Source organism: Pollicipes pollicipes, unplaced genomic scaffold (assembly GCF_011947565.3).
Source record: "Pollicipes pollicipes isolate AB1234 unplaced genomic scaffold, Ppol_2.1 Scaffold_6686;HRSCAF=7923_pilon_pilon_pilon, whole genome shotgun sequence".
Classification (NCBI taxonomy): Eukaryota; Metazoa; Arthropoda; class Thecostraca; order Pollicipedomorpha; family Pollicipedidae; genus Pollicipes; species Pollicipes pollicipes.
Genome location: NW_023596921.1, coordinates 13,264,343 through 13,289,562, shown reverse-complemented (window position 1 = coordinate 13,289,562; position 25,220 = coordinate 13,264,343). Strand labels below are relative to the sequence as shown.

At 56.7% G+C, this 25,220-nt stretch overlaps 1 protein-coding gene across 1 annotated transcript; it reads left to right on the top strand.

Annotated features, from left to right (window-relative positions):
• The first annotated feature begins 5,329 nt into the window (after window positions 1-5,329).
• Window positions 5,330-19,610, top strand: LOC119107935 (SH3 domain-containing protein C23A1.17). Its single transcript, XM_037231529.1, has 5 exons — window positions 5,330-5,449; window positions 7,193-7,390; window positions 9,549-10,186; window positions 10,364-10,724; window positions 19,267-19,610. Exons 1-5 carry the CDS (start codon window positions 5,392-5,394, stop codon window positions 19,437-19,439), a joined length of 1,428 nt encoding a protein of 475 aa, XP_037087424.1. The 5' UTR covers window positions 5,330-5,391; the 3' UTR covers window positions 19,440-19,610.
• The last annotated feature ends 5,610 nt before the right edge of the window (window positions 19,611-25,220 follow it).

Sequence of the window (25,220 nt, the reverse complement as noted above, 5' to 3'; positions counted from 1 at the left end):
ACTTCCTGGTGATTTTGTGATGATAAACCATGAGCTGGGTGTGAAATCAAATAATGTACAATGCACAACCACACATTCTTAAAAGTAAGATGCACACCAGCCTCACAGCTCTTAAGTTACAAAAAAAGGATGATACATATATCCAAGAAGTTCTACTAATTTTGAATGCTGAAACCTAGGCTAATCAGCAAGGGGGTATAGCTATCAACAAATCCAACAGTCTCCTCCAACACTTTGATGAGTGGGCAAAAACAAACAACCTTTCTTGAAAGCATTTCATTACCAGCCAGCCTGTTTACATGTTAGGCCTATAACATTCCCACTCTCACTGTTAATACTGCTGGCACTTATGTCGAAGAGTAGGCTAAACATGAGTGAAAATCTTACATATTTTTGCAGCTTAACTCAGATCTAATTAAAAATAATTTTGATACAACTGAGCAATCTTCCTGTGAAGCAGTCTAGGCTTCTCTCCCTAAGACCAGATTCCCACCAGGTTGCCAATCCCAATTTAGTTGAAGGGGCTCCCCACAACTGGATAGGAAACAGGTTGGGTGAGGGTGGAATTGGAGGCTTTCCTTCCTGGCTGGAACAATACAATGGGCTTAGTTCAGGGATGCTTTTTTCACATATCTGGAGTTATGCTTGTCCTCTTCACTCATTCAGCCCATGGAAGCTTATTCAGCAAGCTGGCATTCCTGGATGCCCATTAACCACAACATTCAACAAGTATTTCAGAAGTGGTTCAACTGCTCAAAGAAAAAAACAGAATGAGAATCGCCATGGAGACAAATGGGGCATTGTGCTCATGGATATCCAATACCTCAGAAAGAGTTCCTGACGATTGGAATGTTCCTAATCCAGGGCATTTTCACCCAAAATATTGACAATTCCATTACATGTGGGTTTCTAGACCCCAATTAATTACTGATCTTCACTTCCCACCCTAACCCGCACATCACACACTCGATAAGACGTAACCAATGCTCCCCGGACCCCAAGGCCCTGGAACATTCCAGACTCGGCATGTACCGCCCATGTACCGCCAGGGGTATCTGTCAATGCTGTGTCACCAGCCTTAGTGTCAACTCACAGTTCATCAAAAGGCAGCAAAAGTGACGCGACCGTTACAAGAAAAAAGAAAACAGTTAACTAAATTGTTGAGTTTCACCGGTCCTGCTTAAGAAGGCCTTGTGCAATACAAAAAGCCTGCTCTACATTTAGCCATGCTTTTATGTTTGTTTTCAAGTAGACGGACATATACATGCCTTAAAGAACTCACTCAGCCTGACATGTGTGTTTTTGCATACAGTAAATCGAAATGTTGCAACTGCAAGCGAGCAATGTGCATTGACGGTGTAGCATGCTTTGCCAATGTCAAGCGGGCCTGAGTGCTTTCCGCGGATGCTTGCGATGGATTCGCGCAATGCGATGTGGTAATACTTATAGTCTATTAAGCAGCATGACTGAAAATCCCGATATGTTGTGTTGGTTGGCGTAAAATTGGATTGCGATTTGGCCAACAGGTGTTATCCATGCTTGTGACAGTTCTGCTGGGTTTCATCCCGCTCCATTCAATTTCATGAAACAGCTGCGACCACAAGCAAGATAAGATAGACCGCGTAAAATACGGTGAATTAACCTGGTGGAGCAACACATAGTGCATTGGCCCGTACGACGACATGACAACACGCAAGTGACATCTGATTGCGCGTGGGATCTGTCCTAGGACCATAGGGTTTGTCGGCCTCGAGTCAAATTGGTTTCTGTGACCACAAATACTCTACGAAGTGTTGGAGGCAAATGCGACCTGTCCCTCGGTTCTTTTTTCATGCAACTCCATAATTTCAACGTTAGAATTTGGAGATGGGATGCGGCTGACCGCTCTTACGGCACTCACCCAGCCCTTAATGGCGCAGTTTTACGGGGGTGGGGACATAATAAGGGGATTGTTCTATCGAATAATCTGCTTTAGAGCATAGTGTCACATCACGGTCTGTTTAAAGTGTCACCGCACCAGTCTACTTGCATATCATTATCAAACATGGACAATTCGCTGGTGTTCTGATCTTTCTTGACACGCACATCCACCTATACAATTGCCTAAAACCCTCTTGCAAATCAATGCAGCGTTGGCATAAGCCAACGCTGTCAAGGCATCTCGATTTTTGCGATGGCCTCAAATATACGGCTTGGTTCTACGCGTCCAGAACGTGGGGAGGAGTAACTCAAAGGTGTTCACTGAAAGCCGCATTCAGTGCGCTGCAGGTGTGAAAAATAATTACTCCTTGTCGTAAAATAGCGCCCGATATCCTCGAATTTTATTTTTACCGGTCCACCTGGTGCTTTCAACGCTCAACGTTTAGTCACGCGCAGATCACTACATGCCGTAAATTTTGTTAAAGGGGACTCGTTCCCCCGGGGTTTCTATGGTCGCATGTCCCTCTCTCTGAGCACAGTCATTGACGCTTGCCGCTGGCAAACCATGAGGCTAAAATCGTGCCTCCGCCGCCGAGTCCGTCGCGGCAAAAACAAACGCGTTAATTCACCACCTGCCAGGGGCGCGTGCTGAATGGTCGCAACGCGTCTTTAGAGCACTTTCGAAGCCATACAGTGCGTTCCCCTCTGTTAGGGGCGTTACTTGCCACCCAGGGGTCATCTGGGGCCCACGGCGCACCTCTAATCCCTCATGAGCCCACCTGACCACTGAAGTGCCCGTTCGGCGGCTGAGAGCTTTTCGGTGGCTTAGCGACCCGTCCAATCGCCAGAGCCATTTCGCTGCGTCCTCGACCCTTGCGGCACTCGGGGTCTTGTTGGCTGCTCAGACCCTTTTGAACGCTGAAAGACTCCTCCTTTCTCCAAGAGCCCCTCTGGCTGCTCGTAGACCCCGCTGACCGCTCAGACACTCTGAACTCCGAGGGCTCGTAGGAAACGCCCAAGGTCTGTCTGCTCAGGGCCTCTCTGGCCGATCAGGGGGCTCTTAACCGCTCAATGGCCGTCCGGCCACTTTTAAGGCCCCTCTGGCTGATGAGGGTCTACTGTTCGCTCGACGTCCGGCTTAGTCACTCAGAGCACTCTAGCTGTCTCCCCACAGCTATCCGGACACTTAGTTTTTGTATAGCTGCTCAGGGGCCTAGCGCCTTAGTCCACTTCTGCACATGGTCCTGGCCGCTCAGGGACCATTTTAGCTACTAAGGGACCTGTTGCCTGCTGAAGGGCTACACTAGCCACTGAAGAGCCCTCTAATCACTGGTATGACCCCTCTGGGTGCTCAGAAGCCCTAGTGGCCGCTCAAGGCCTTCAGATGCCCTGGGCCCACTGAAGCCTTACGAATCTCTGGATGCTCGCTGTTCTTTTATCTGAAAATGGCTCGTTTTGCTGCTCCAAGGTTTTCTGGTTACGCAGGAGCTCCTAAGTTGCTCTAAATAATGGGTTAATCTTACGCATCTCAATGCGTCCCTACTGCTATGTAATGAGTTCCCGCCTGCATGTAGTGTCCCTTGGAAGGATGTCGTGCCAACCTAACAATCCCCGCACAAATTGGTGAAATTACCTAACAATCTGGAGAGGTCTAGTGGTGCGAAATAACGTAAGCCGACCTGCCGATTCTTTGAAAATCGTTGTGATTGATCTGTATAAAAGGGTGTTTGGAATCGGAGGCTGCATCTGAATTCAAATATGAGTACGTCGCCACCTATATCGGCGTAGTACTGAGCCATGCTAGTACTGCTGTTGTCTTTTTGGTTTTGCATATTTCTGAGGACGTTGCGAGAACACGCTGGTAAGATTATTCATTGTTCTCAGTAAAAATAAAGCTTTGGTGATCTTTCAGCGTACGAAACGATGCATCTTGAATCCACTCCGTCTCCTATTTGCTGCTGAGATGAGGCCGTTATTCCAATAGACGTGACGGGGGCGGCAAGAATTGGGGTGCATTATCGGTAAGGCATTGGTCAAAGTTAGGAGTGCTCCCAAGAACGAAGGCATAGGGCTGTCCCAAGCGCAGAGGTAAGTTGCAGGGATAAAGCGGCTAATGTTTTCCCTGCTGTAACTGGAACAGTGCAGCGGTGTGCTCATCCTGGATCAAAATATGAGAGTATGTGTGTGTATGTCATTGGTCCTCATTCATTGCCTGCTGGGTCTCAGCAATATGATTTGGGAAACAGCGTCCATTCCAATTGATTCTTCCGACCAGCGACATTACTTCGATTGGCTTAGCACGCGCTGGAACTCGTGGCCATGAGCGGGCCGAGAATAAATTTACATTGACCGATTCATGTGTACCCAGTGCATTCACGTTTGGCTGGAAGACAGAGCGCACACAAACGTGTCGCATTGCAAGGCCAAAGTCTCCGCTCCCTCCCACGCCTGTCGAAATGAGATCGTGACTGAGAACTGCATCCTCTGGATGAAGATGCGCTTAGCTCGGCGACTGTCTGTCTTGAATCTGCTTGACCGTGACCGGGTACCCCATCAGCACTGACCCACGGGATCGCGTGCATACTACCCCCGGTCCCCGGACCTCCGAAGTTTGCGTGAGTCGGAACTGCACCGATGTGCGCGACCGGTTCCGTGCCCGTGCGTGTGCGACGCACAGCCGTGACTTCTCCCGCTGTTGGGGCGCCCGACAGCGGTGCCGGCGAGATAATCGCCTGACCCTCACCGCCAAATGATCACAGGCCACACGGCGGGGTCACCAGCGGGATTAGTGAAACCGCCGCCGCCACGCCGCGCGACTTTCACGTTCGGAGGACCGACGGGTCGCGGGCGCCCTCGCAGCGACCGCCGCAGCCATGCCCCTGGTCACGTGCAGCCGATCCCAGGCAGCGGGTGTGGTGCGCGAGGGTGGGCCAGTCAGACGACGGGGCGGGCTCGACGCGCAGGGACCGAACGCCAGCAGCCACCGCCCCCCAGCCGGGAAGGTGACGAGACGCTGACGTACCGAGCGATAGCGGCGACCGATAGCAAAGAAGACCGGTCAGTCGGCCCTGCGACGGCGGGCCTGGAGTCAGGTGCGGTCTGGGCGGCGTTGAGTGCGTGAACGTTGAGGAACGCCAGGCGAGTGCCGTGTCGGGCGGTCGTGAGGCTCGACAGCAACTCAGCGCGGGCGAAGTGAAGCATCACGGCGGCGCGTCATCGCGGAGTCCGTGTCGCTGGGGATCCCAGTCTGGGACTCCCGACTCGTACCCGACGTGCAGTGCCGTGACCGCTGTGGACCGCGCCGTGCGAAGGGTCCGCTGTGGCCCGCGCCTTGCGGAGGATCCGCGGCTGGCCTCGGCGCCGACCCGCCGCCGGCCGGACGGTCAGTGCCGCTCCGCCGCCGGCCGCCGCCAGTCGACCGGAGCCGCCGGGTCGCCCTGCACGCCTCCCGTCCACCACAGGTGTGCCACCATGGCTCGGCTCGTGCAGCTGGCGCTCCTGCTGTCCGCGGTGGCACTCTCCGCACAAGGTGAGTCGAGCGGTGTGAGTCAGGTCAGGTCAGGTCAATCGGTCTGGTGGGCTCTGCAGCGTGAAATGAGAGAAATAAGGATAGGGAATGACCATTTGCCGATTTAGGGCATGCTGCAAGCACGCTGAATGGCATGACTGATGCAGATGGCAGTGCATATATTCTGGAAATTCTCGTCATTCACGTCTGGATGTGACTTGACATGACGTCAACGTAGATGTTAAAGCAATGCCACAGAGATGCATTACGCAGTTGCTAGAAACGCTTCCTCCGTAAAGTTAGCACGTTAAAGCCACTTCGGTTTGCGCTATGTGAGAGCCATAAGATGCTATGGGGTCCTGAATGTCATCCAGACTCATCGACGGGTTTGGCGTACTCCGCTGCATGTAATGAACAAGTTTGCCGTGATCATGTAGCGTGCAAGCTACATGATTAGGATTCATTACCTCCATAAGCGTTCCATCCACATGCTTCTCAATCAACATTTCCAGCGCAAATTACTACTACACTAATAAATGATTACGGGGATGGTGTGCAATGTTCCATAACGTGTATGCAATTCATGTTGCGCCATACTTCTACCAGGCTTATTAAGATCACTGAAGCTAAGTAAAGTCAGCTAGAGCCTCCCACATATTCGGGTGGGTGGGCAAGACAGACTGGTGTATGGACTAATCTGAAATGAACAAAATTTAATCTTCTTGGCGGTGGTTTTCACTCAAAGAGATTGTTATCTGTGCCAGAGTTTGATTATTTGTCCATATGTCCCGTTTTCTATCATTCACTTCATTCACTTGCGCTACTTTGCGTGCATTGTCTTCCCTATAATGTTGTCTCTTTACCGTAACGAAATATGTAACGCTATTTCTGAATGGAAGCAAGCGTGCCCAAGCGTGGGAACAGTCATGCTGTGCAACTGAAATCAGCGCATTCTTCACACTGTCCATTACAGCACACGTGCCCCGGCACCTTTGTCTCATAAACTTCTCGGAACATTGTCCTTTCTGGTTGTTCAGCTACGTGTGCAGCGCCATGGCGGAGGCTAGTGCATTACGATGCGTCGCAGTTATCAGGATATGCTTTTGTGCGTCGCTGAAGTCTCCTCGTTGAAAGCACTAGTGCCGAATGCTAGCGGCGTCCCCTGGGTCTCCCCACGTCTGTCAGAAAAGTGCCATCGGTTTTCCTAGATGCCATAGTAACAACGTAAGCTGGCAGAGCCTACAATGGTCAATGAACTGAACGCGAAAATGTTGACAAATGACATCTCAAGGGACGGTAGACTGAAGAGAGCCAACGGCCGTCTCAGCATGCGAAAATTGGGCACGGACCCAGCTCTCTGCAAGCGGGTCTATCTTATAAAGGATGCCGGTATGTCGCACTGCGACGTAGCTGCATGTGTTGAGTGCTGCTGCCTTCTTTGTTGCTTTGAAACTGCTAATTGTTGCCACCCAGGAGACATAGCCGTTCGTTAACATATTTTCATGTCAGCTAGGAGTCCGTGTCGTAAGCGTTTAAAGCTTCGATAAAATCCTGTTCCGGTTCTTTATCCCTTGCAACGTCAATGTTTAAGTGCAGCAGAACAGTTACTTCAATACCCAAAGACGACGACCGCAAAAAACCTCGCGAAAATAATGCAGGGACGTTCCACCTCGTGGCCGTCTGCAGGGTTTCACTGTCGTCAAACGTGATGTCGTCAGCACGTGTCACGTGCCTTTGGCTGACATTCGCCTGCGGTGTTCGCAGACAAGCTGGCGGGTGGATGTGTGGAGAACGGCCGGGAGATAGCCGAGGGCAGTCTGGTGCGACAGCAGGACCCCTGCCACGTCTGCCACTGCCACCGCGGCCGCATCGAGTGCTTCTGGAAAAGCTGCGGCCCGCCGCCTGAGCTCTGCGAGATAATGCAGCTCGAAGATCGCTGCAACCCCTCACTCTACGTGTGCCGTAAGTGGTCTGCTGCGGCGGTTGGACAGGAATGCGGCTGATGTGCTCGTCTTTACAGATGATCGGGGATAGGTTGCTTGCCTAATCCTGTACGTGGACACCTTGCCGGACGGAGTGAGTTCTGTGGCCGGCAGTTCTTCCCCAGCGCCTGGCATCTCGGTTTGAGTCTGACCTGCACCTGTAGTCTTCCTTTGTCATACAAACCCTGAACTTAAGGAATGAAGGTGAACAATGTGTTTGAATTATGTGAAACCTGTGTCTCAGTCTAATCTCATCACGATTATAACTCGGTTTGCCTGTATATCTACAGACATACACTGTGCCATCGGCATAGCCCTGCCATTCACAGATGTCACCCTGCATCTAAAAATAGCTTAGCAATTCCACTGAACGACCCCCGTTAGAAGGTCAAGCAACTGAATGTAACAATGCTGAGGACTGAGATTTCTACTCCAGATAGGACCGCACGGCAAAAATTGACAACTATCGCGGAACACTGATGACAAAGAATCACTTTATTTTTCCACCGACGCACTGATGCGGTGGTTAAAACGAGTGACTGGGAACCTTCAAGTGCTGCCAGATGAACGAGCGATAATGGCACACAAAACTCGCCGATGTGAAGGAATGGCTGCCGTCCCAGACAGGGTGCTGGCTGCCGATAACAGCTCCAGGATCGCAGTGCATCTGCGCTCAGGAAGGCCACCCAGCCGAGCGACGGGCCGAGTCTTAAGCGTTACTCATCGCTCCTGGCATGTGTTGTGTAATGGTTCGGCACACGCGAGCATGGCAGGAGGGGTGAGGTCGAAGTTGAGCCATCAATCACAAACACCGCGCTGAGGTCAGTTTTATACTGCAGTTTGATCGCAGATTGATTATGTGATGTCATCCAGGCATTAAACAGTTGCCGAATTGCCTGTGTTTAGCTTGTCATTTCCAATGACGTCGCTGTCAAAATTAGCAATTGCGATTTATGGTCGTTAGGTATATTAAACATAGGCAGCTAGCCGTTGGTGAGCTTGACCTCAGTTACATGACGTGCAAAACAAGTCTACATAAGAAAAGAAAAAATCACCTCCGAGCCTCCAATACTTCCAATCTGTATGCACTCGCGAGCTTCATGATGCAAAGTTTCCAGACAAGGACACATTACTAGGTGGATCGTGCAGACCCTGACCAGCGGCCGTGCCGCCAGCAAAAACCTCCGACGCTTTTATCGCGCAGGAAACACGGCGACAAATCGCACAGCCACAATCATATCGTTGTTTGCCATCCGTTAGCTCCTGGCACGATTTCATGGAAACCGTGACTCAAATGCACGCACTGGCCTCCTCTACAAGTCACAGCAGGTGACTGAGACCTTGTGTGTAGCGGTCCTCTGGTATGGCACTCGCCTCCGCATGCGTCTTTTGCTCTCTTTTGCCGACGCTGTTACCGTTACGCTTGGGCGAGTCCATTCTGCCGGTGGTGGCTGAACACGGCGTCGCGCAGCACAAATGTACGGTCGGAAAGGTGGAAAGTCAAAAGAGGTGAGCTTCAGAAAGGTATTCTGTGAACGCGGATCACCGAAATTTCATCGATGCTTTGCGAGATCCGGCTCACGTTGTGCGGAAGTCCCTGAGTTATCGCATTACATCTGTTATCCGTACTCAAGGTTTCCCAATACAAATGCTGCCTAAGAATTACTTCTGCATGGAGATCTTCAGCCGCTGCTGAGGCTGCTCCCTAATTGTCTGTTTGTGTGTGGTGGCGCAGGCTGTTTTCTCACGAGCTCAGCGTTCCGTAAAAGCTTGAGACGAAACAGAACGCATTTTTTCGGGTTGACAGCACCGTACGGTGTTCACTTCAGTCAACAATATGATGGTTGAGCGAAGAACGGAAGTGCTTGACAAACACTGGTTTTTAGGTTTTACTTACGCCTTGACACTGTCACGCAATGCTTCCGTTAAGAATTGACGTGATTGTCACAAAAAGGCGGCAGGGAGCCAGTCTCCGATAAAAAGGCGCGGAACGCAAATTCTCAAAACAGTGGTTATAGTTCACTGCTGTTCTAAAAAAGCAGTCCGAGGCTTCAACCAAATAAAAAGAAAACAATGACACATGCGCCACCGGAGGCAACTCATTCTCACCATAGCCTCACGCAACTCCCGTTTTCCAGCTATTCCCGATAGCATCGCGGACGCTCCGATTCAAGCCGAGCCGAGCATTCTGACTCCGACCCGGCGGCGCCGACCGGAGGTCACACCGCCTCCGGCTAGCTCGCGGGCACCAACCGCCACCCGGTCACGGACCAGGTCACGGGTCAGGTCACGGACCAAGTCACCTGACAGCGCGTCCGCTCCGAGCTCCACGACCAAGGCTGTGCCGTCCCCGAGCCGGCGCCGCCGACCCCAGCTCCAGTCAGCGGCGCCGACCTCTCGTCCGGAGCGGTCCCAGAGCGCTACCGGCGCCCGCTCCCAGCTGGTCTCACGAGCCCGCTCGCCGGTGCGCACGATGAAGATCGTACCGCGGCCACGCGTGCTGCCGCTGGTGGTTCCCTCCGACAACTTCCAGCCGCCGCTGGGTGAGCTGCCGTCGGCGCCCGGCCCGGCCGACGCCGTCAGTGCGCCCTCCGGTGCCACCTACTTCAACGAGGAGCTTTCGGTGCCGCGTAACTTCGTCATGCCGACCGGTCGCGGTGGCGAGCTGCCGCAGCCGGCCGGTCTCGTCCCGCAGCCCGCCCGCGGGCGTGGCGCCTTCCGTTTCAGCTCTCCGAAGCCGGCGCCGGTCCCCGATGCGGTCCCGAGCGCGGCCCCCGCCGGAGCTGGCGCGCCGGCCCGTGCGGCGTCGAGAACACGCAGCGGACGGCGGCGAGGCTCCCGCCGGCTGTCCGCCGCGCCGAGCACTCCGCCACCCCCGTCCTCGCCGCCGACTGCCCGGCCGACCCGGCCGACCCGGCCGACCCTCCGGCCGGCCCGGCCGACCGCCCCGCAGGCCCGGCCGACTCCGACCAAGACGCGGGTGGCGCCCGCCGTCAGCCACGCGATGCAGCCCCTGATGAACTTCGACTACGACCTGGAGGAGGACATCGACCTTTCCGACTTTATGTTCCCCGAGTTCGGCCGGCGACTGCGGCGCGCCGCCGACGTCGACGATGTGTTCGACGCGGCAGCGGTGCGTCGGCTGGAGGCCGAGTGGAGCTCGCGCCGGCGACGGCGCTCTCTGTTGCCGGGCGATGAGAACCACGTGCACGACCACCACCACGAGCACGAGCACGAACATGAGCACGCCGTCGAGCAGCACGCCAAGACGTGCTCCATCATGGGCGTGCGCTACGAGCTGGGAGAAGTGATCGGTGAGTACACCGGAGGGTCGCAGCCGCCGCGGAGTCCGTGGTCCGATCCTCGCTGGACGGCTTGGTCTGGCCAGTGCTGTTTGTTCTGAGAGTCAGCTCCTTTTTACGAGGGTTCGGGCTTTGTCGCTTGTCATGCTTCGTCACGCCCACACTGCACGGGTCTTTGTGTTCTGGATTCCTGCGTCAACAAGCACAACTTGTTAGCAGTCGTATTCAGCAGATTAGCTGAGCATAATGTAGGCAAACAGCATGCGCATTATCACGCACCTTGATTCAAGAGTCGGTAGCGTGTAACGTACCCTAATTACTCATGCGTGTCTGGTCTTATCTCACCTTCATTTGCTCATTACGTCGCCATTTGACTCCGCCCAGTTATCATCCCTCCGCTGCCTTCAGTTCTTATCCACAGCGGCCCCAATCTCCATGCTCGCTCCTCTCACCCCGCCCCGCGTACCTAATGAGGGAGGCCCCGGGCCCCGGTGCGTGACCTTAAGAAGCGGGTCAGCCGGCCCACGACGCGACGCCGTGCAGAGACGCGCGCGCACGCACGCGCGCGCCGCCACCGTCTCCGTTGCGCCACGGCCCGCGGGCGCCGGCGCCGGCCGGGTGCCTGTCGCGGTGGCCGACGCGAGGGTGGGGCCGTGCCTCGCGGCGTATCTGCGCGGGCGGGCGGTCGGTCGCTCGCCAGTGACGGGGCCGCGGTCAGCTGGGCTTCTGCTCAGCTGACGGCCGGTCCAACAGCTGGCGGCGCTGGGACGGCGTGCGGTTACGGACGGGTGTCACAAACTCGGCCCGCGGGGCAGAATGGACGAAAGCGACAGTGGCCGGCGGTCGGCCCGCTGGAGCGCGCTGGCTTTCTGGAGCGGCGTGACAATCGATCACGCTTTTCATTGCGCCGGCACTAATGCCGAGTGTCTGCCGGGGTGTTTCACCACAGGCAATCAGGTTATGTTCGTGGGAACAGTCGGCCGGGGCGGATGCCCGACGGACGGTGGGCGCCCCGACGTGGCCCCAGCCGGCACACCAGGCTTGCAGCTGTAAGCCGTAGCACGCGCTGCCAGGCCGTAAACATCCTGTGCGTGGTAGCGTCGATTGAGCCGTTCCTGAGCGCTGATTGCCGTGACGTGCAGCTAGGCGTGTGGGCAAGACCAATGGGCTCATTAGACGCCTCATGTGGTTGGTAAAGGCGCGGGCGGTGCATTGAAAGACAAAGCTGACCAAAAGTGGTAGAAACGCGCTCCGAAAGCTGAGGCGGTGGTGCAGTGCAGACAACCGGCAGGTGGCAATGGCGAGGAGGGTATTAAGCAGAGTCTTTGTTCCGTTGCTGAAAGTTTTTGGTCGAATCATCGACTGTAGTTGATTCCAATGCCCCTAATCTAACAAGGCGTGAGATATTACGTTCCTAACGGCCATAACAACTACGTTTCGAGCAAACATATCGACTGAATCGCAGATGGGCCCTCCCCCTGCAGGTGGGGCAGGTCTCCAGCCCCTCCCCCTGGTGGTGGGGTAGGTTACCAGCCGTCGGTGATGATGCTATTCAGTTACCAGTCAGCGTGTTAAAGGTGCGACCATCAGCCCCGATACGGGGCAAGGCTGGGAGGCGTTAAGCTTATTAGGCACTTGAGCTGATCGTTACGTGATTTTTGCTGCAACTTGCAGCAAGTTTCGTTTAAGGCTGTGACAGTTCTGCAGAGCATTACTGCAAAATGTGGTCTGCAATATGTGATCTGCCCTTGTCGGGAAAACCCCATTGGAAAACCTTTCAACATGCTTGATCTAACTGAGACGCTTCTTTTTGGAAACTTTACGAGTATGCTATTTGCAAAATTCCGCGGAAGTTGAGAACGCGTCCCTCATCTCTCTTCATGCGACGAAGCTGACGGATCGAGCATTCCGCAATTAGTGGTATAGGACCACCAATGCATTAGTGCAGGGTGCAATTTCCTCTTAAGTTGGGCGCTCCAGTCGCCTCCCCCCTCCCCCCAACTTTGAGAAGAACTTTAGCCGAACTTGGAGAGAAACCCGTTTCCCGGTATATGTTGGGGACAAGTTCGATTCATCACTGATAAACCTCACAACGTGTGTTGCAAAACTACGCTCCTGCGCCAAGAGGATGTTTTGTTATTTTGATTCACCGCGGCGACTACTCAAGCTCTCTACTTCGCACGGCTTAGGGTGTTAGATTTACTAACCTTAGGGAAAGCCAACGTCGTCTCGACCCAATTACTGTTCACGAGAAATCTGGTCTGGCTGTTTTTACAACCTTGGATAGCTGTTAAGAAATCGTGTCCGTAGTGAAGAAGACGAGATAGTACAGACCTCTTCACCATCTTCTGTCAGTTGTAAAGCGATAGCAGACAGCGTCACTGGTCAGCTTGTTGCTCCAATTTTTTTCGGGCCCCATCGCATCAACCAGTAAGCTGGATTTTGTTGATGACCACAGTGGTCAGGTGAGCTGTCGATACAAATACTCCAATTTGAAGGGCCTTACCAGTCAGAGGAGTTATCAAGCACACCATCACGCCTGCCACAGCCACTAACTGTCGTGAAGATATGCTAAGCTCTCAGCGGAGCTCCGCGAGGTGTCAGCTCGCTCGTCCGATCCCACCTGCCGCCCGGGCGTGCCACGGACGCCGGGCTCGACCTGGCGTGACCCTGCGCCCCAGCTTGACCCCGCCTCACTCCAGGCCGGCTGTAATTAAGGCGTCCGTCCAACGAAAGTCGGCTGAAGCTGGGCGTCACGCGCTCCGGCGTTGTGTGGGAACACCGGCAAGCGCTGAGTATGCCGTTGCCGGCGGCGCGCCGTCGCTGTTACGCCACATCGGCGCCCCGACGCGGTGCCATCTGTGGCGGCGGCCCGGCCGCGTGCGGTGCATTATGCATGGGCGGGACTGGCCGCTTCAGGCCGGCGCATCGGGCCGAGCGAGGCGTCCAGCATAGCCAGCCGTGCGCCGCGGAGAGCGGAGAGGTTCGCTCCAGACTGCTGCAGGAGACGGTCCGCGGTCCCGTGACCTGCCGATGTGGACCGGTCGGGCGCCGGCCGGCCGGGTCCTGAGTCCAGCCTGCTCGGTGACAGGACAAGAGAGAGATACGGCGATACGGTTCCTTAGGACATCGTACGCGATATAGGAACAGGTTCAAGTTGTGAAATCCCGGAAACCGGTGTGGCTGGCGCTGTCACAGGACTTGGACTCTCACAGAAAGGACGGAACCTAAAACAGGCTGTGCGTTCCGTCATGCTGCTCCACAAACCGGAAGGGCATTTCGGCACCCTTTTTGTTGGAAATGCTGAGTCCCTAGCAAATTGTTTGCGAATTGGCTGCCTCGTTTGTCTTATTGTTTTTCTTAGTCAGGAAACACCAATGAATCATGGACAATGCATGCAACATGATTTTGAAAAGTATAGCCCGACCAATCAACAAACCGATCCTGGAATTGCAGTAACCGACGTCCTTTGTTCTTTAGCGATGAGGAAAGCCTCATGGAGCATGAATCAGAGCGTACAAGTTGCCCTGAGGCACATCACTCTCGACGTAGACTGCCGGTCGTGTTGCCACACTTCTCTGCGGCGTTCATGAGACGACGGTATGCGGTCCCATCATCAGCAGGCGCCTTCCCTCCACCACCCGATGTCCCGTGCTCACGGCGACGCCGATTAGCAGTCCAGAAGCACGCGCCCCACAGTGACCCGTCTTCAAACGACAGTCAGAGGCGCCGGCTGGCGGCGGGGGCCAGCTTCGTTGGGTTTTAATGCGTCATTGGGAGGGACCGGCAGCTCGCTGATGACGCACCATGCTGAGGGTGTAAATGGCACGCGGAGGCGGTCGCGACACGCTCCAAGGCCGCCGCGCGTGCTGCCCGTCACGCCAAGTAGGTCGGGGCACCTCCGTTTCGGGAGATACCCTGACCGTCCTATTCAGGCGTCGCTGGGACGGCCGCTGGACGGCTGGCAAGGTCAGCGCTCGCCTGAATCGGTAGCCCTGAACGTCGTTTTGAATATGCATCGGCCAATCGATTTGATATGGACCTCCGTGAACAGATCGCCGATGACTGTGACGTCATAGATCTATTCATGGAACCACTCCGACGTCGTGACGCCATGCCATGCGCACGACGAGAGATCGTGTCCAGCACGAATGGGCGAAAATAAATCGGCCATTGAGCTCAACCGTGATAAATGGAGCTGTCCAGCGCGATAGGAACTACAGATAGTGCGCTGTGGGCAACAGCGCCCCCATTCACTCCACTGGCGATTGCTGTTCCCGCTGACTGCTCGTGGACGAGCCGTGAGGGGTTAAGTAGGTGACCCAGATCAGCGCCGATCTGTCTGCGTCGCGGTCTGCCCGCAGCTCGACCGGCGTCGGAGTCGGTCGCGGTCGGCGGTGTCAAGGTCGGGTGCTCGGGTTACGCGGCCTGCGCTGTGGTACCGGGGGCACTCCCAGGGCTAGGGAGCGAAGCGCTCCCTCACCCTCCCCTTGCCGACACCGCCGGCGGCTGGGTCCTGCGTCGGGTCGGCCCCGCCCCGGTCGGCCGAGGTCAGACGACCCCCCGCGGCGCCGCCGTGGTCAAGTCGCCGACGCCCACGCCGCGGACTCCCATTGTCCGCCACGCCCTCGCGGCCAGCCCCACCGCGGAGCCGTGCACGGCGCGCACACGGCCACGGCGGGCGGGCGGCGGTGCCGACATCGGCCCGCCCGCAGCGGGCGGGCGGCCCGGCCGTCGGCCGTGTCACGGGCATGCGCCGGAAACAGCTCCCGCTGCTTTGGCGTCCGCGGGTGGCGGCGGGCCCTGACGCAATGCGCGGAATTTGCGGCGCAATGCGGTGGGAGCAGCGCAGCCGTGTGTACCAATCGTTTGAAGCGATCGGACAGGTCGGGTCAGATGAGGGCTGGGAGCGTACGACGGTGCGAGAGGTGGCCGAGGTCAATTGCCGACATCGTTTCTGGGCCAAAACTGTGCCTCACGGTAAGCACTTGTGACGAAACAGTGCCTATTTTTGGTCTCGCATTGCTTTCCCAGACCTAAAAAGACGTATCGCCAGAGCTAGTGCCCTCGGCTGGCGCCAAGGGCGCCGCATTATTCTATGGCGCCGATCGAAGGAGCAGTACCCAGGCGCTTGCGTGCCGGTTGGCGGCGGCAGTGCTGAACGCCGCCGCCGGCACCCGGCACTGAACCCTCGCAGCCCGCCCCCCGGCCGCGGCTCCAGTCCAAACTAGCCCTGCAGAGTTGGGCGGGCCGTCCGATCACCGCTTTGATACGCCCATATACGGCGCATGCTGCATTCCCGGCAGCCAGCGGCTACTTCTCGGAGGAATGACCCCTTCGCTCTGTCATGGATCCGGACCGGCTGCCGGGGCTCGCCCCCCGGGGCGGCGGAGGAGCCCGCACGGGCGCGAGGAGGAGTCTGCCGTCGGCCGACACCTCGGCTCAGAGCAGCACAGCGCGGGGTTGGTGACCGCCGTTGACTCGGCCAGGCAGGTCTCCTCGGGGGGGGGGGGGGGGAGAGCGGGGGCGGGGGGAGGGCACGGTGGAGATCGCACCATTCATCGGAGTCATAGTGCAGGGGTTAGCGGCCAGCTGTGCAGCTGCATAGCCATTGTTCAGTCGTCGTAGTTGATAGTCCAGTTCCCAGACCCTCGGCCGGGGTGCGAGCACTACCATCCACAGGTGGGTGAGGCTCACGCTGCCCCTTGTCTTCTGACCCCCGCCATCCACACGGAGCAGAAGTCAGCTGGCCATCGGCCGGGGCTCCGCCGCGCTGAAGAGTGGGTGGAGGACGGCTGCCCTGCGCACGGCCGGCCGGCGCGTGGGCGCAACCTTGATGGCGCCTCCGCCCGGGCAATCAGCTGAGATCGCGGCGCGGAGCGGCCCGGCCCGAGCCTGACGCCGGCCGCGGCCCACGCGCGGACCAGCCGCGCCCCGCGCTGTAAACAGACCATTGTGCGCGGGTCTGGGCCGGCCGCCGGCCGCTGGCAGCAGGGGCGGGGCCCAGCGACTCTGCTGGCGACCGGCGGAATGCCAGGTGGTGGGTGGTGGGGTCAGAGAAGGCCAAGCTTCCTTTCAGGGGGCAAGCGCAACTAAGCGTTCCTGAAGTAGAAACGTAAAAATAACAAAACATTGGCATATGTTTATGAGGCTTGTATATGCGAGTCCCTCGTGCAATGCAATATATCGTCGATAGCATTGTGAACTGAGTCCCTAAACTGACAACGTGCGCCGCATCACATGATACCGGGACAGCCCCACGCGTTCGGAATTTACTTGGTACTCAATTCCATTCAGTCGGCTAAAAATTGTACCAAAAATGGCTGTTTGGATTCAAGCCGAAGACAGCGCTGGTCTGTTCCTCGTCCCGTACGATGGGCCTGACGAACAACGCTCAGCGGATTAGTTAAAAGGTTTTTCTGCAGTAGATAGAGTTAGGCCGGTTTCCATTGCGTTCAGCTTCGACATTAACGGGTCTTGTTGGACGGATAACATACAATCCCTTGCCATCTGCAAAAAGTGACCTAATACCAGGACTTCGGGTAATCGGGACATCACGAAATTCTGGGGTAAATCCGAAAAATGTTCACGGTTGGAAATAGTAAGCAGGCTGCCACTGTCTACTTAAAGCGCCTACAGCTGTCCGAAGGACATACTGCATGACAAGCGTTTTAAGCATGAAATCATTCTCAATCTCATGACCTCACTGGCGTCGTTTTCCTGTGGCTTCCCGACGGAGTTAACCGCTATAGAAAACCAAACTCAACTAGCTATTCTAGGTAGAGCCAGAATAGCAATTGTTGCTGGCTATTAATTTTTGCGATTCATTTTAGCTGCCTTTTTTATTTGATGACTATCTTTAAAGATGGCTATGCAACCGCCTAGCACATCTCTCAACATCCATTAAAATACTGCTGTAGCCGTTGATGATACAACACAGCACATTCAGATAAATTCAATCAAGCGCTACAGCAAACGGTTGTGAGCGAGTGCATGTCAGCCGGGTGCGAGTGCATGTCAGCGCGGTCCGCTGACACAACACGACCTCATGTCACGGCATTCCACACCGCCGAGTCATCCCTTGCAGCTAGGAACCACCGGCTCCGGTGGCCGGCTGTGGTTCGCCGCCGGCGACCTCCGCGGGCGCCTGGCGGTGACACGCTCGGACCTTACTCAGACGGACCACACCTCACGGGTGGCGCGTGACGTCATACCCCAGACGGATCACGGCACCGGCCGGCGGTTGCGGTTGCGATCAGTTGACGGATGACGTCTTACCTGGACAGCGCCAGTCCGCCAGGAGATCGAGCTACGTTAGATGACGGATGGTGTGATGCTAAGGACGGATCACAGTACAGGCCAATTTACCGATTAGACAGAACGAAATCAATTGAGACGGATGACTGATGACGTCATACCCGGACAGGCCATAACGACGCTTAGAGACCTGGTTTGCCTCCAACAACTCAATGACGGATCACCACAGACAATTATCATGCATTTTGGGCGCGGGTGCGATTGACACAACCCATGCTGGCCTACGGCATGAGAAATGCACCATTGTGTTTTAGCGTTGTGGTCGTCATTTCAAGAAGTTGCTTAACTGATGTTTCGTCTGCCGTATCAGCGCGGCGCTATTATTTTTACCGCTCAAGCGTGCCATGCGAGTATTTCACAAACCATTGCATGGCTGCAGAGAATGTCACAAGCCATTGCGTCGGCACAGCCCCATGATGCGGTGTTTCGTCCGTTCCCCGGGCAACGGCTAATGGCGAGAGCCAGTGGCTCCTGGGCGTAGCATTAGGATTCAAGATAGATCTCTGGTCTGTGCAGTCTACGTCCTTCTTCCACATGAGCGGTCTAGGTATGTACATTGCCTTCATCCTGCTCTCGGCAAGAGTGGTCAAGGCGGTGTATCCCTCGGCAAGAGTGGTCAGCAGAAATTCCTGGAGTGCCGTAGTATGTCCCCAGTCTTGACTCTGTCTCTCGCGGCGGGGGTGGCCCCTGACAGCTGCCCATAGTGCCGCAGTGTGTCCCCCGTCTTGACTTCTTCTTCTCTCGGCAGGGATGGCCTCTGACAACTGCCTATAGTGCCGTAATGTGTCCCCGACTTGACTCTCTCTCCCCTCTCGGCAGGGGTGGCCTCTGACAACTGCCTATAGTGCTGCAGTGTGTCCCCGTCTTGACTCTCTCCCCTCTCGGCAGGGGTGGCCTCTGACAACTGCCTGGAGTGCCGCAGTGTGTCCCCCGTCTTGACTCTTTCCCCTCTCGGCAGGGGTGGCCTCTGCCACCTGCCTATAATGCCGTAGTGTATCCCCCGTCTTGACTCTGCCCTCCCCCGGCAGGGGTGAACTCTGAAAACTGCCTGTAGTGCCGTAGTGTGTACCCCGTCTTGACTCTCTCCCCCCTCGGCAGGGGTGGCCTCTGACAACTGCCTGTAGTGCTGCAGTGTGTACCCGTCTTGACTCTCTCCCCTCTCGGCAGGGGTGGCCTCTGACAACTGCCTGGAGTGCCGCAGTGTGTCCCCCGTCTTGACTCTCTCCTCTCTCGGCAGGGGTGGCCTCTGACAACTGCCTGGAGTGCCGTTGCGCGGCGCAGGCCATGTTCTGCTCGCCCAAGTGCTGCTTTTTCGCGCTGGAGGAGCGCCTGCTGCGGGAGGGCCGCCAGGCGTCGGCGGACGAGCGCCTGCCACGACCCCACCCTCTACAGGCGCTCTTGCGTCAGTGACGTCACCGCCGGTCTGCGGTCACGACCTTGGGCGCCAGCAGGCGCGCCGCCGCCGCAGATGGCGCGTTTTTGTGGCGGAGCGCGTCATGTGTCAATGTGCGAAGGACGGAAAACGGCGGGGACAAGTGGCACGTCAGAACGGCGCCGGGCGCGTGACCCCGGCCTGTCAGCGGGTACCACTCGCGTCAGCCGAGCAGCGACGTCGCTGGTGGGGTATGACGTCACTGGCGCCCGGCCCGCAGCACAGCCGACCTTGGGAATCGCGTGCCCTCGCTGACCAGTATCCAAATAAGGCGGCGACGCACTTCGTCAACACCCCGAGCGGTCCGGCCGAGACCGCGCGAGCCGAGACGGCCGCGCGCGACCCGCCGGCGGACTGGAGGAGTGCGACGCGGCTGGGACCGCTCGCCCGCACCAGGCGGCTACAGACACTGTTCGGGCGCCCGGCGGACCAGCGAGCCAGCGTGCGCCCCTCTTCAGTATTTCAGCACGGGCACTCCAGCGCCACGCATGGCTGCGACATAGCTCAGTTTTAACCAACTTCGATGCTGTCTTGAAATAATGGCCCCCGAACACAGCTATAGTGATTCGGTGCTTTAGGATGTGTGTATTTTGTGCATTCATCACGTAGCCTTGGACCGTTTTCTATCATTACCATGAGCTAAACCCTGGTAAAGATGGTTCCAAGGTTTGGCATCACTCCAATAATTGCGGAACATTCGACGATGCAATGAATGACGGCGTATCTGACTTTAATAATTGAACTGGTCGAAGGCAAGCCAACGAAAGTTATGAGTGTTAGTATCAGGCTCAAAAAGCGATGAAGGCCAGGCTTGCCTTTTCTGTTGTAGTTACGCTAGATGGAAGGGTTAGGCATGTTGAATCGTTGATGGTTGCAATGAAGCTCAACCGCCGCATACGGAACGCCAAGAAATGTGTGATGTGACGTCATGCATGCCAAACCAAAAACGCCATGAACTGTCAGCGTTGTGTGCCGATGCGCTGGGCGTATGCTCCGTTTCTACCACATATTTGTGTATCAGCATAACATACGAGTTGTGTTGCTTCTTCGGTGTTTGACGTCGTCTTGTGCAGCAAGTGGGGCTTTACTGATGACTTCATCAGCGAACTCACCACAGTCGTCAAACGTGTCTGAATGTTAACAGGTATTTTGAGTTCCCTCGACAGAAATAAGTCAAAGCCAAATCCGCTTGCAGCATGCGCCAGCCGCCTCTCGCGATGCGCGCCTCTGACCCTACCGTGTGCCTGATGAGACAGCCAGTTAATCGCGCTAAATTTGCGGCTCGCCGCGACCTCTTTAATCGGCCATGAACAGCGCCGTTGGGGGCACACTGGTCCTGATCGACGGGCGTGGGAAGATCCAGCCCGAGCCCGTTACCAGTGGGTATTTGGCGCCGGCATCTGTCTAAGCCGCTGTTCAAGGTTTGGGGAGTGTGCATTGTGCAGTGGGCACTGGCTGAACGTGACTGGGCGGCTGGCGGGGTGATGAGACCGATGCGCTATGCGGTCGTCCTCGAGACACCACAACTGGAATAGGCACGTGCAATCGACAGCCCCGGGATCAAAAGAACGGGACACGCCCTTGACCCTGATCCCAATGCTTGACGCTGCCTCCAAGTCCGGGATCCTGAATGCAACTGATTCCCATTGATTCCGAAAAGTGTAACGATTTGTCTGGTATACAGGATCTTAAAGCTCCTATGGCCAGATGAACAGCTGTCTTCTTCGGACCTACCGCGATTCATGATTCTCCTTATCTCTTTGTGGCGGGGGGGTTGCATTCTGGCAATTTATACTGACGCACAGACTATCGCTACATATACTGTGTGCGTTCCCATCAATAGCTTCAATATCTGAAGAACGAATTCAGAGGTCTTATGTGGAGTTATCCGTCTTCCACATATGAGGGTGGAGGTGCTCATTAAATGGCCTTTTTAGCGCAAACATTGGGAATATTGACAGTACTCGAGGCTTCCAACCGTGCTCATGATCGCGAGTGAGGTCGGGCAAAGTTAAGCAAAAAATTACACCTAAAAATCAAGATACCCGAATCAAGAAAACGCCCCGCATTTCCTCGCAAACAAGTGAGGTTCGCGTTATCCCACTGAGAGCGCTGAACGAAATAATAAAGCCGTCTTAGGGGAATGCGGAGGATTATTAATCAGTCAAAGTTTTCTCTACGCATTAAAAAATCTACTAACGGTGTTTCCGTGAAGGTGAAACCGTATTCTCTTTCCTGGAAGGCATTGCCAGCTGGGATTTGATCTGTTCATTGACTTATGACCCCACAAGCGGAAGTGCGAAACGCGGGTGCCGCTCCACACACGTGCCGCCGGCCGGCATGACGCGAACGCCGGGACGACGCACCAATGCGGCACCAGTCACCAACGTACGACAACGACAACGTACAACAGCACCAGTCACCGTTACAACAGAGCCGGACCACCGTCCTGAGAGCCCGGCGGGTTGATGGCGGACATATGCCATCAGACAACCCCACCGGGCTGATCACACACGACGGACGAACGGGAGCCCGCTGTTCCCTGATGTCATCACGCGTGCCGGACGTCAGCCCAACCCCGCCTGAATTCTAACGGGTCACGGAGATTATCCCACCCCGCCTGACTTGTAACGGGTCACTGACATCAGTCCACCCCCGCCGGCCTTTACGAGTGGCCGACATCAGTCCTGCCCTCATGATGAGTCACAGACATCAGTCCACTCCCGCCTGACCGCATGACGGGCCACGCGTGACGACCTCCTCCGTCTGCCTTCACGTCACGTCACGGACGACACCAATCCGCCCGTGACGTGCCATGTGACGCGTGCTGGTGCGTCACGTCACCCATCGCCATGCCCCTTCCGGCTGCCCTGTGACGTCTCACGGACAGGCGCCACCGCCCGCCGCCCCCGCGACTCGGGCGGTCTTTGAACCGGGTGGGCCGGTGAGCCGGACGGGACGCGGGCAATAACAACAGGCCGCACGGCGCGGCGCCGACCCCGGAAACCAGCTACGTGACGCTGCCAGAGGTCACGAGGTCACGGCGCCGACGGAGAAAGTAACGCGCCAGCAAGCGCCGAGAACGCTGCCGTAAAATTACGACGTTATTACGCCCGGTGCGGACGCATCCTGCCGACGCCGCCGCTGGTGGCGAGGCTGAAGATTGAGAGGCTCGCCGGCGACAGCTGAGGAATATTACTGAGCCCGGGGGAGAGTCTGCACCACAGCGGCGTCCAGTGTTGCAGGTGATGTCATGCAGAAGCATCCGCCACCTGAGCTTTCCAAGGTTGAGGGGGTGGCTTCAGGACGAGCATTCTGATCAAACAGGCGATGCCACACATCCAACACCCGCGGATGCCTACCGTATGATACATTTCCGACAGATTGCATCTTTCACTTGCTCTCCCAAAGCACATGCACCATACAAGCGCCTTTCATGTCTGTGTATTTTCGAGGTCGTCAACATTCCACCAAGCACATGGAAATATTCACGGGCTTTTGCGCACGCCAGGTGGTGCCGTTCCTCTGCAAGGGGTCTCGGTATGCCGGCTAACACAGCAGAACACAGCGCGCCGCCAGCCGGGCGTCCGGAGCCGCGGACGGAGCGCGCCCTCCACCGTTACCGCGGCGCCGCCCTGTGCACGTGTTCACACCGTCGGCCAGCGCTCGGAGGGTGGCCGGGCGGAGCGGGCCGCGGCGGGGCGGGGGGCGCTCGGTGCCAGCCGGGGCCGAGTCGCCACCTTTTGACGCGCGAACAAAGCGGGCGATGGAGCGACACGTCCGGGCGGCGGTCACCGCCCGGCGCGGACCGGTCACCGCCCGGCGCGGACCGGTCACCGCCCGGACCGGCCGCCACGCCGGCGGTCACCGCCCGGTCACCGACCGGTGGTTGTCGCTGGTCGGGTCACGACAGGCCTCGCATGCGCCGGAGGCGTGCGGGGGCGTGGTCAAACGTGCGAACACGTACACACCGCACACGCCAGAACACAACACCGCACACGCGACGGGCCGGCCGAGACTAGAATATGACAGGATCACAGTCTCCGGGTGGACGGTAGGCGGACGGATTCGTTACATTGGAGATCGCGGCTCACACCGCTCGACAGCATTGGTGAGCACTGACTAGCATGTAATTTCACACATTTTGAAAGCGTTGCTGACGAATAACACCAGTTTCCGTTCATCCACTTCCAAGCGTTAGTGACTAGAGTTTTTGAGATCGCTCTTAAAGCCTGTACGACGTAGCCAGGATGGCGCCTGGCTATGTCGCGGACATTACACTGAACTCTTAGAATTAATGTACCGGAAAGTACATCTGAGACGAGTTGTGAGGCACAACATCAAGGGCACTTCTCATTGGCATCACTGTAACGAAGAGCAAAATCACGCGGCACGACCGGTCCAACATATGGCCTCGGCACCGACGGAGCCCAAAACTTCACACTGAATACAAGTGCATTACTCCGAGTCGCCAGTGGGCCGGACGCGTGGGGACAACGCGATGCCCAGACCAATCACTCATGGTATCAGTAGCAGCCGTCCTTTAAAGCCACAGACGGTAACGCGCGCGCTCGCCTCGTGTTACATTCCCTGGGCTCCGCGTCCACGAAACCGTCCTGGCAGGCATGCTGGACTCCATACGCACTGTGGTTTGCAAGCAGGGACCGCTCGGGCACCCGGTGCTGCGCGCACAACACCATATTTGATTTCCGGTCATTCTTATGCAAACCATCGTCCACGCTTACACAACATCAGGCATTTCACAAGGATCCTCGCAACCCATGTAGTTGACCCAAATCTGATAATATCAAGGCGCATTACGAGTGATTTGCGATTACTCGGACCACAGTGATTTGCGATTACTCGGACCACATGGTGCGTCTCGGCGTGGTCATTAATCGCCGGCGCTAAACGACGCGAGTCATCGCGTCGGTCACGGACAGTTGGCGCACCTCTGATAAGCCTTGAGTCCGCTAGATGACTCTGCGTCCACAACGTCCCGTCCTGTCGGGTTGTGCTGCGTTGAGTCAAGTCATGAAGACTACACAGCGTTGCATCGGAGGAAAGACAGGTTAACCTGGCATGCTTTGAAAACATCATCCTGATGTTTTCCTGGGTCCTGAAACATTCTCGCGTGGCGCTCCACTCTCTGCTGGCGTAAGCCAACCTCCCTACTGTCCCGCTTCGCTCCGCGCCCGTCTCAGACATGCTGAGTGTGGCCTGCCGGCGGCGGCTGTCCGTAGCTGACCTGCACCAGCCGGACAGAGCCCAGCAGCGCGGCCAGCGGACGCACTAGCTCCTCCAGCAGCTGGGCCAGCGGCCGCACCACCAGCACCAGCGCGGCGGCCAGGTTGGCCAGCAGGGTGGCGGCCGGCAGCAGGAGGGAGTCGTGCAGCGCCACGACGGCCGGCTTCAGCAGGTGGTCTCCCAGCAGCTGGACGGGTCCGACGGCGACCGGCCGCACCACCGCCTCCAGAACAAACCTGCCGCACGGACACGGAGCGTGCCACCACGTGGAGAGCGGCGGAGGGACCGCGCTGAAGTACTAACAACTGTACCTGGTTCAGGCACTTCTGTGCGGCGGGGGCATAAGGTCGTATCTCTTTTTCATAGCAGCACTAAACACAACGGGATTCCAATGGGGACCGCAACACGGCGCCGCGCCGCGTTGCCCCCCCCCCCCCCCCCCCCGCCAGCCGTGCCCTGACCTGAGCAGTGAGTAGAGGAAAGTGGTGACCAGCAGGACGGGGACCGAGACC

Bases quoted from the DNA above. Each gene is read 5' to 3' on its own strand.
- LOC119107935 (XM_037231529.1), top strand. From the start codon at position 5,392: ATGGCTCGGCTCGTGCAGCTGGCGCTCCTGCTGTCCGCGGTGGCACTC. The intron at 7,391-9,548 runs GTAAGTGGTCTG...CCCGTTTTCCAG, and splicing joins CCCCTCACTCTACGTGTGCC to CTATTCCCGATAGCATCGCG. The intron at 10,187-10,363 runs GCCGGAGCTGGC...ACCGCCCCGCAG, and splicing joins CGGTCCCGAGCGCGGCCCCC to GCCCGGCCGACTCCGACCAA.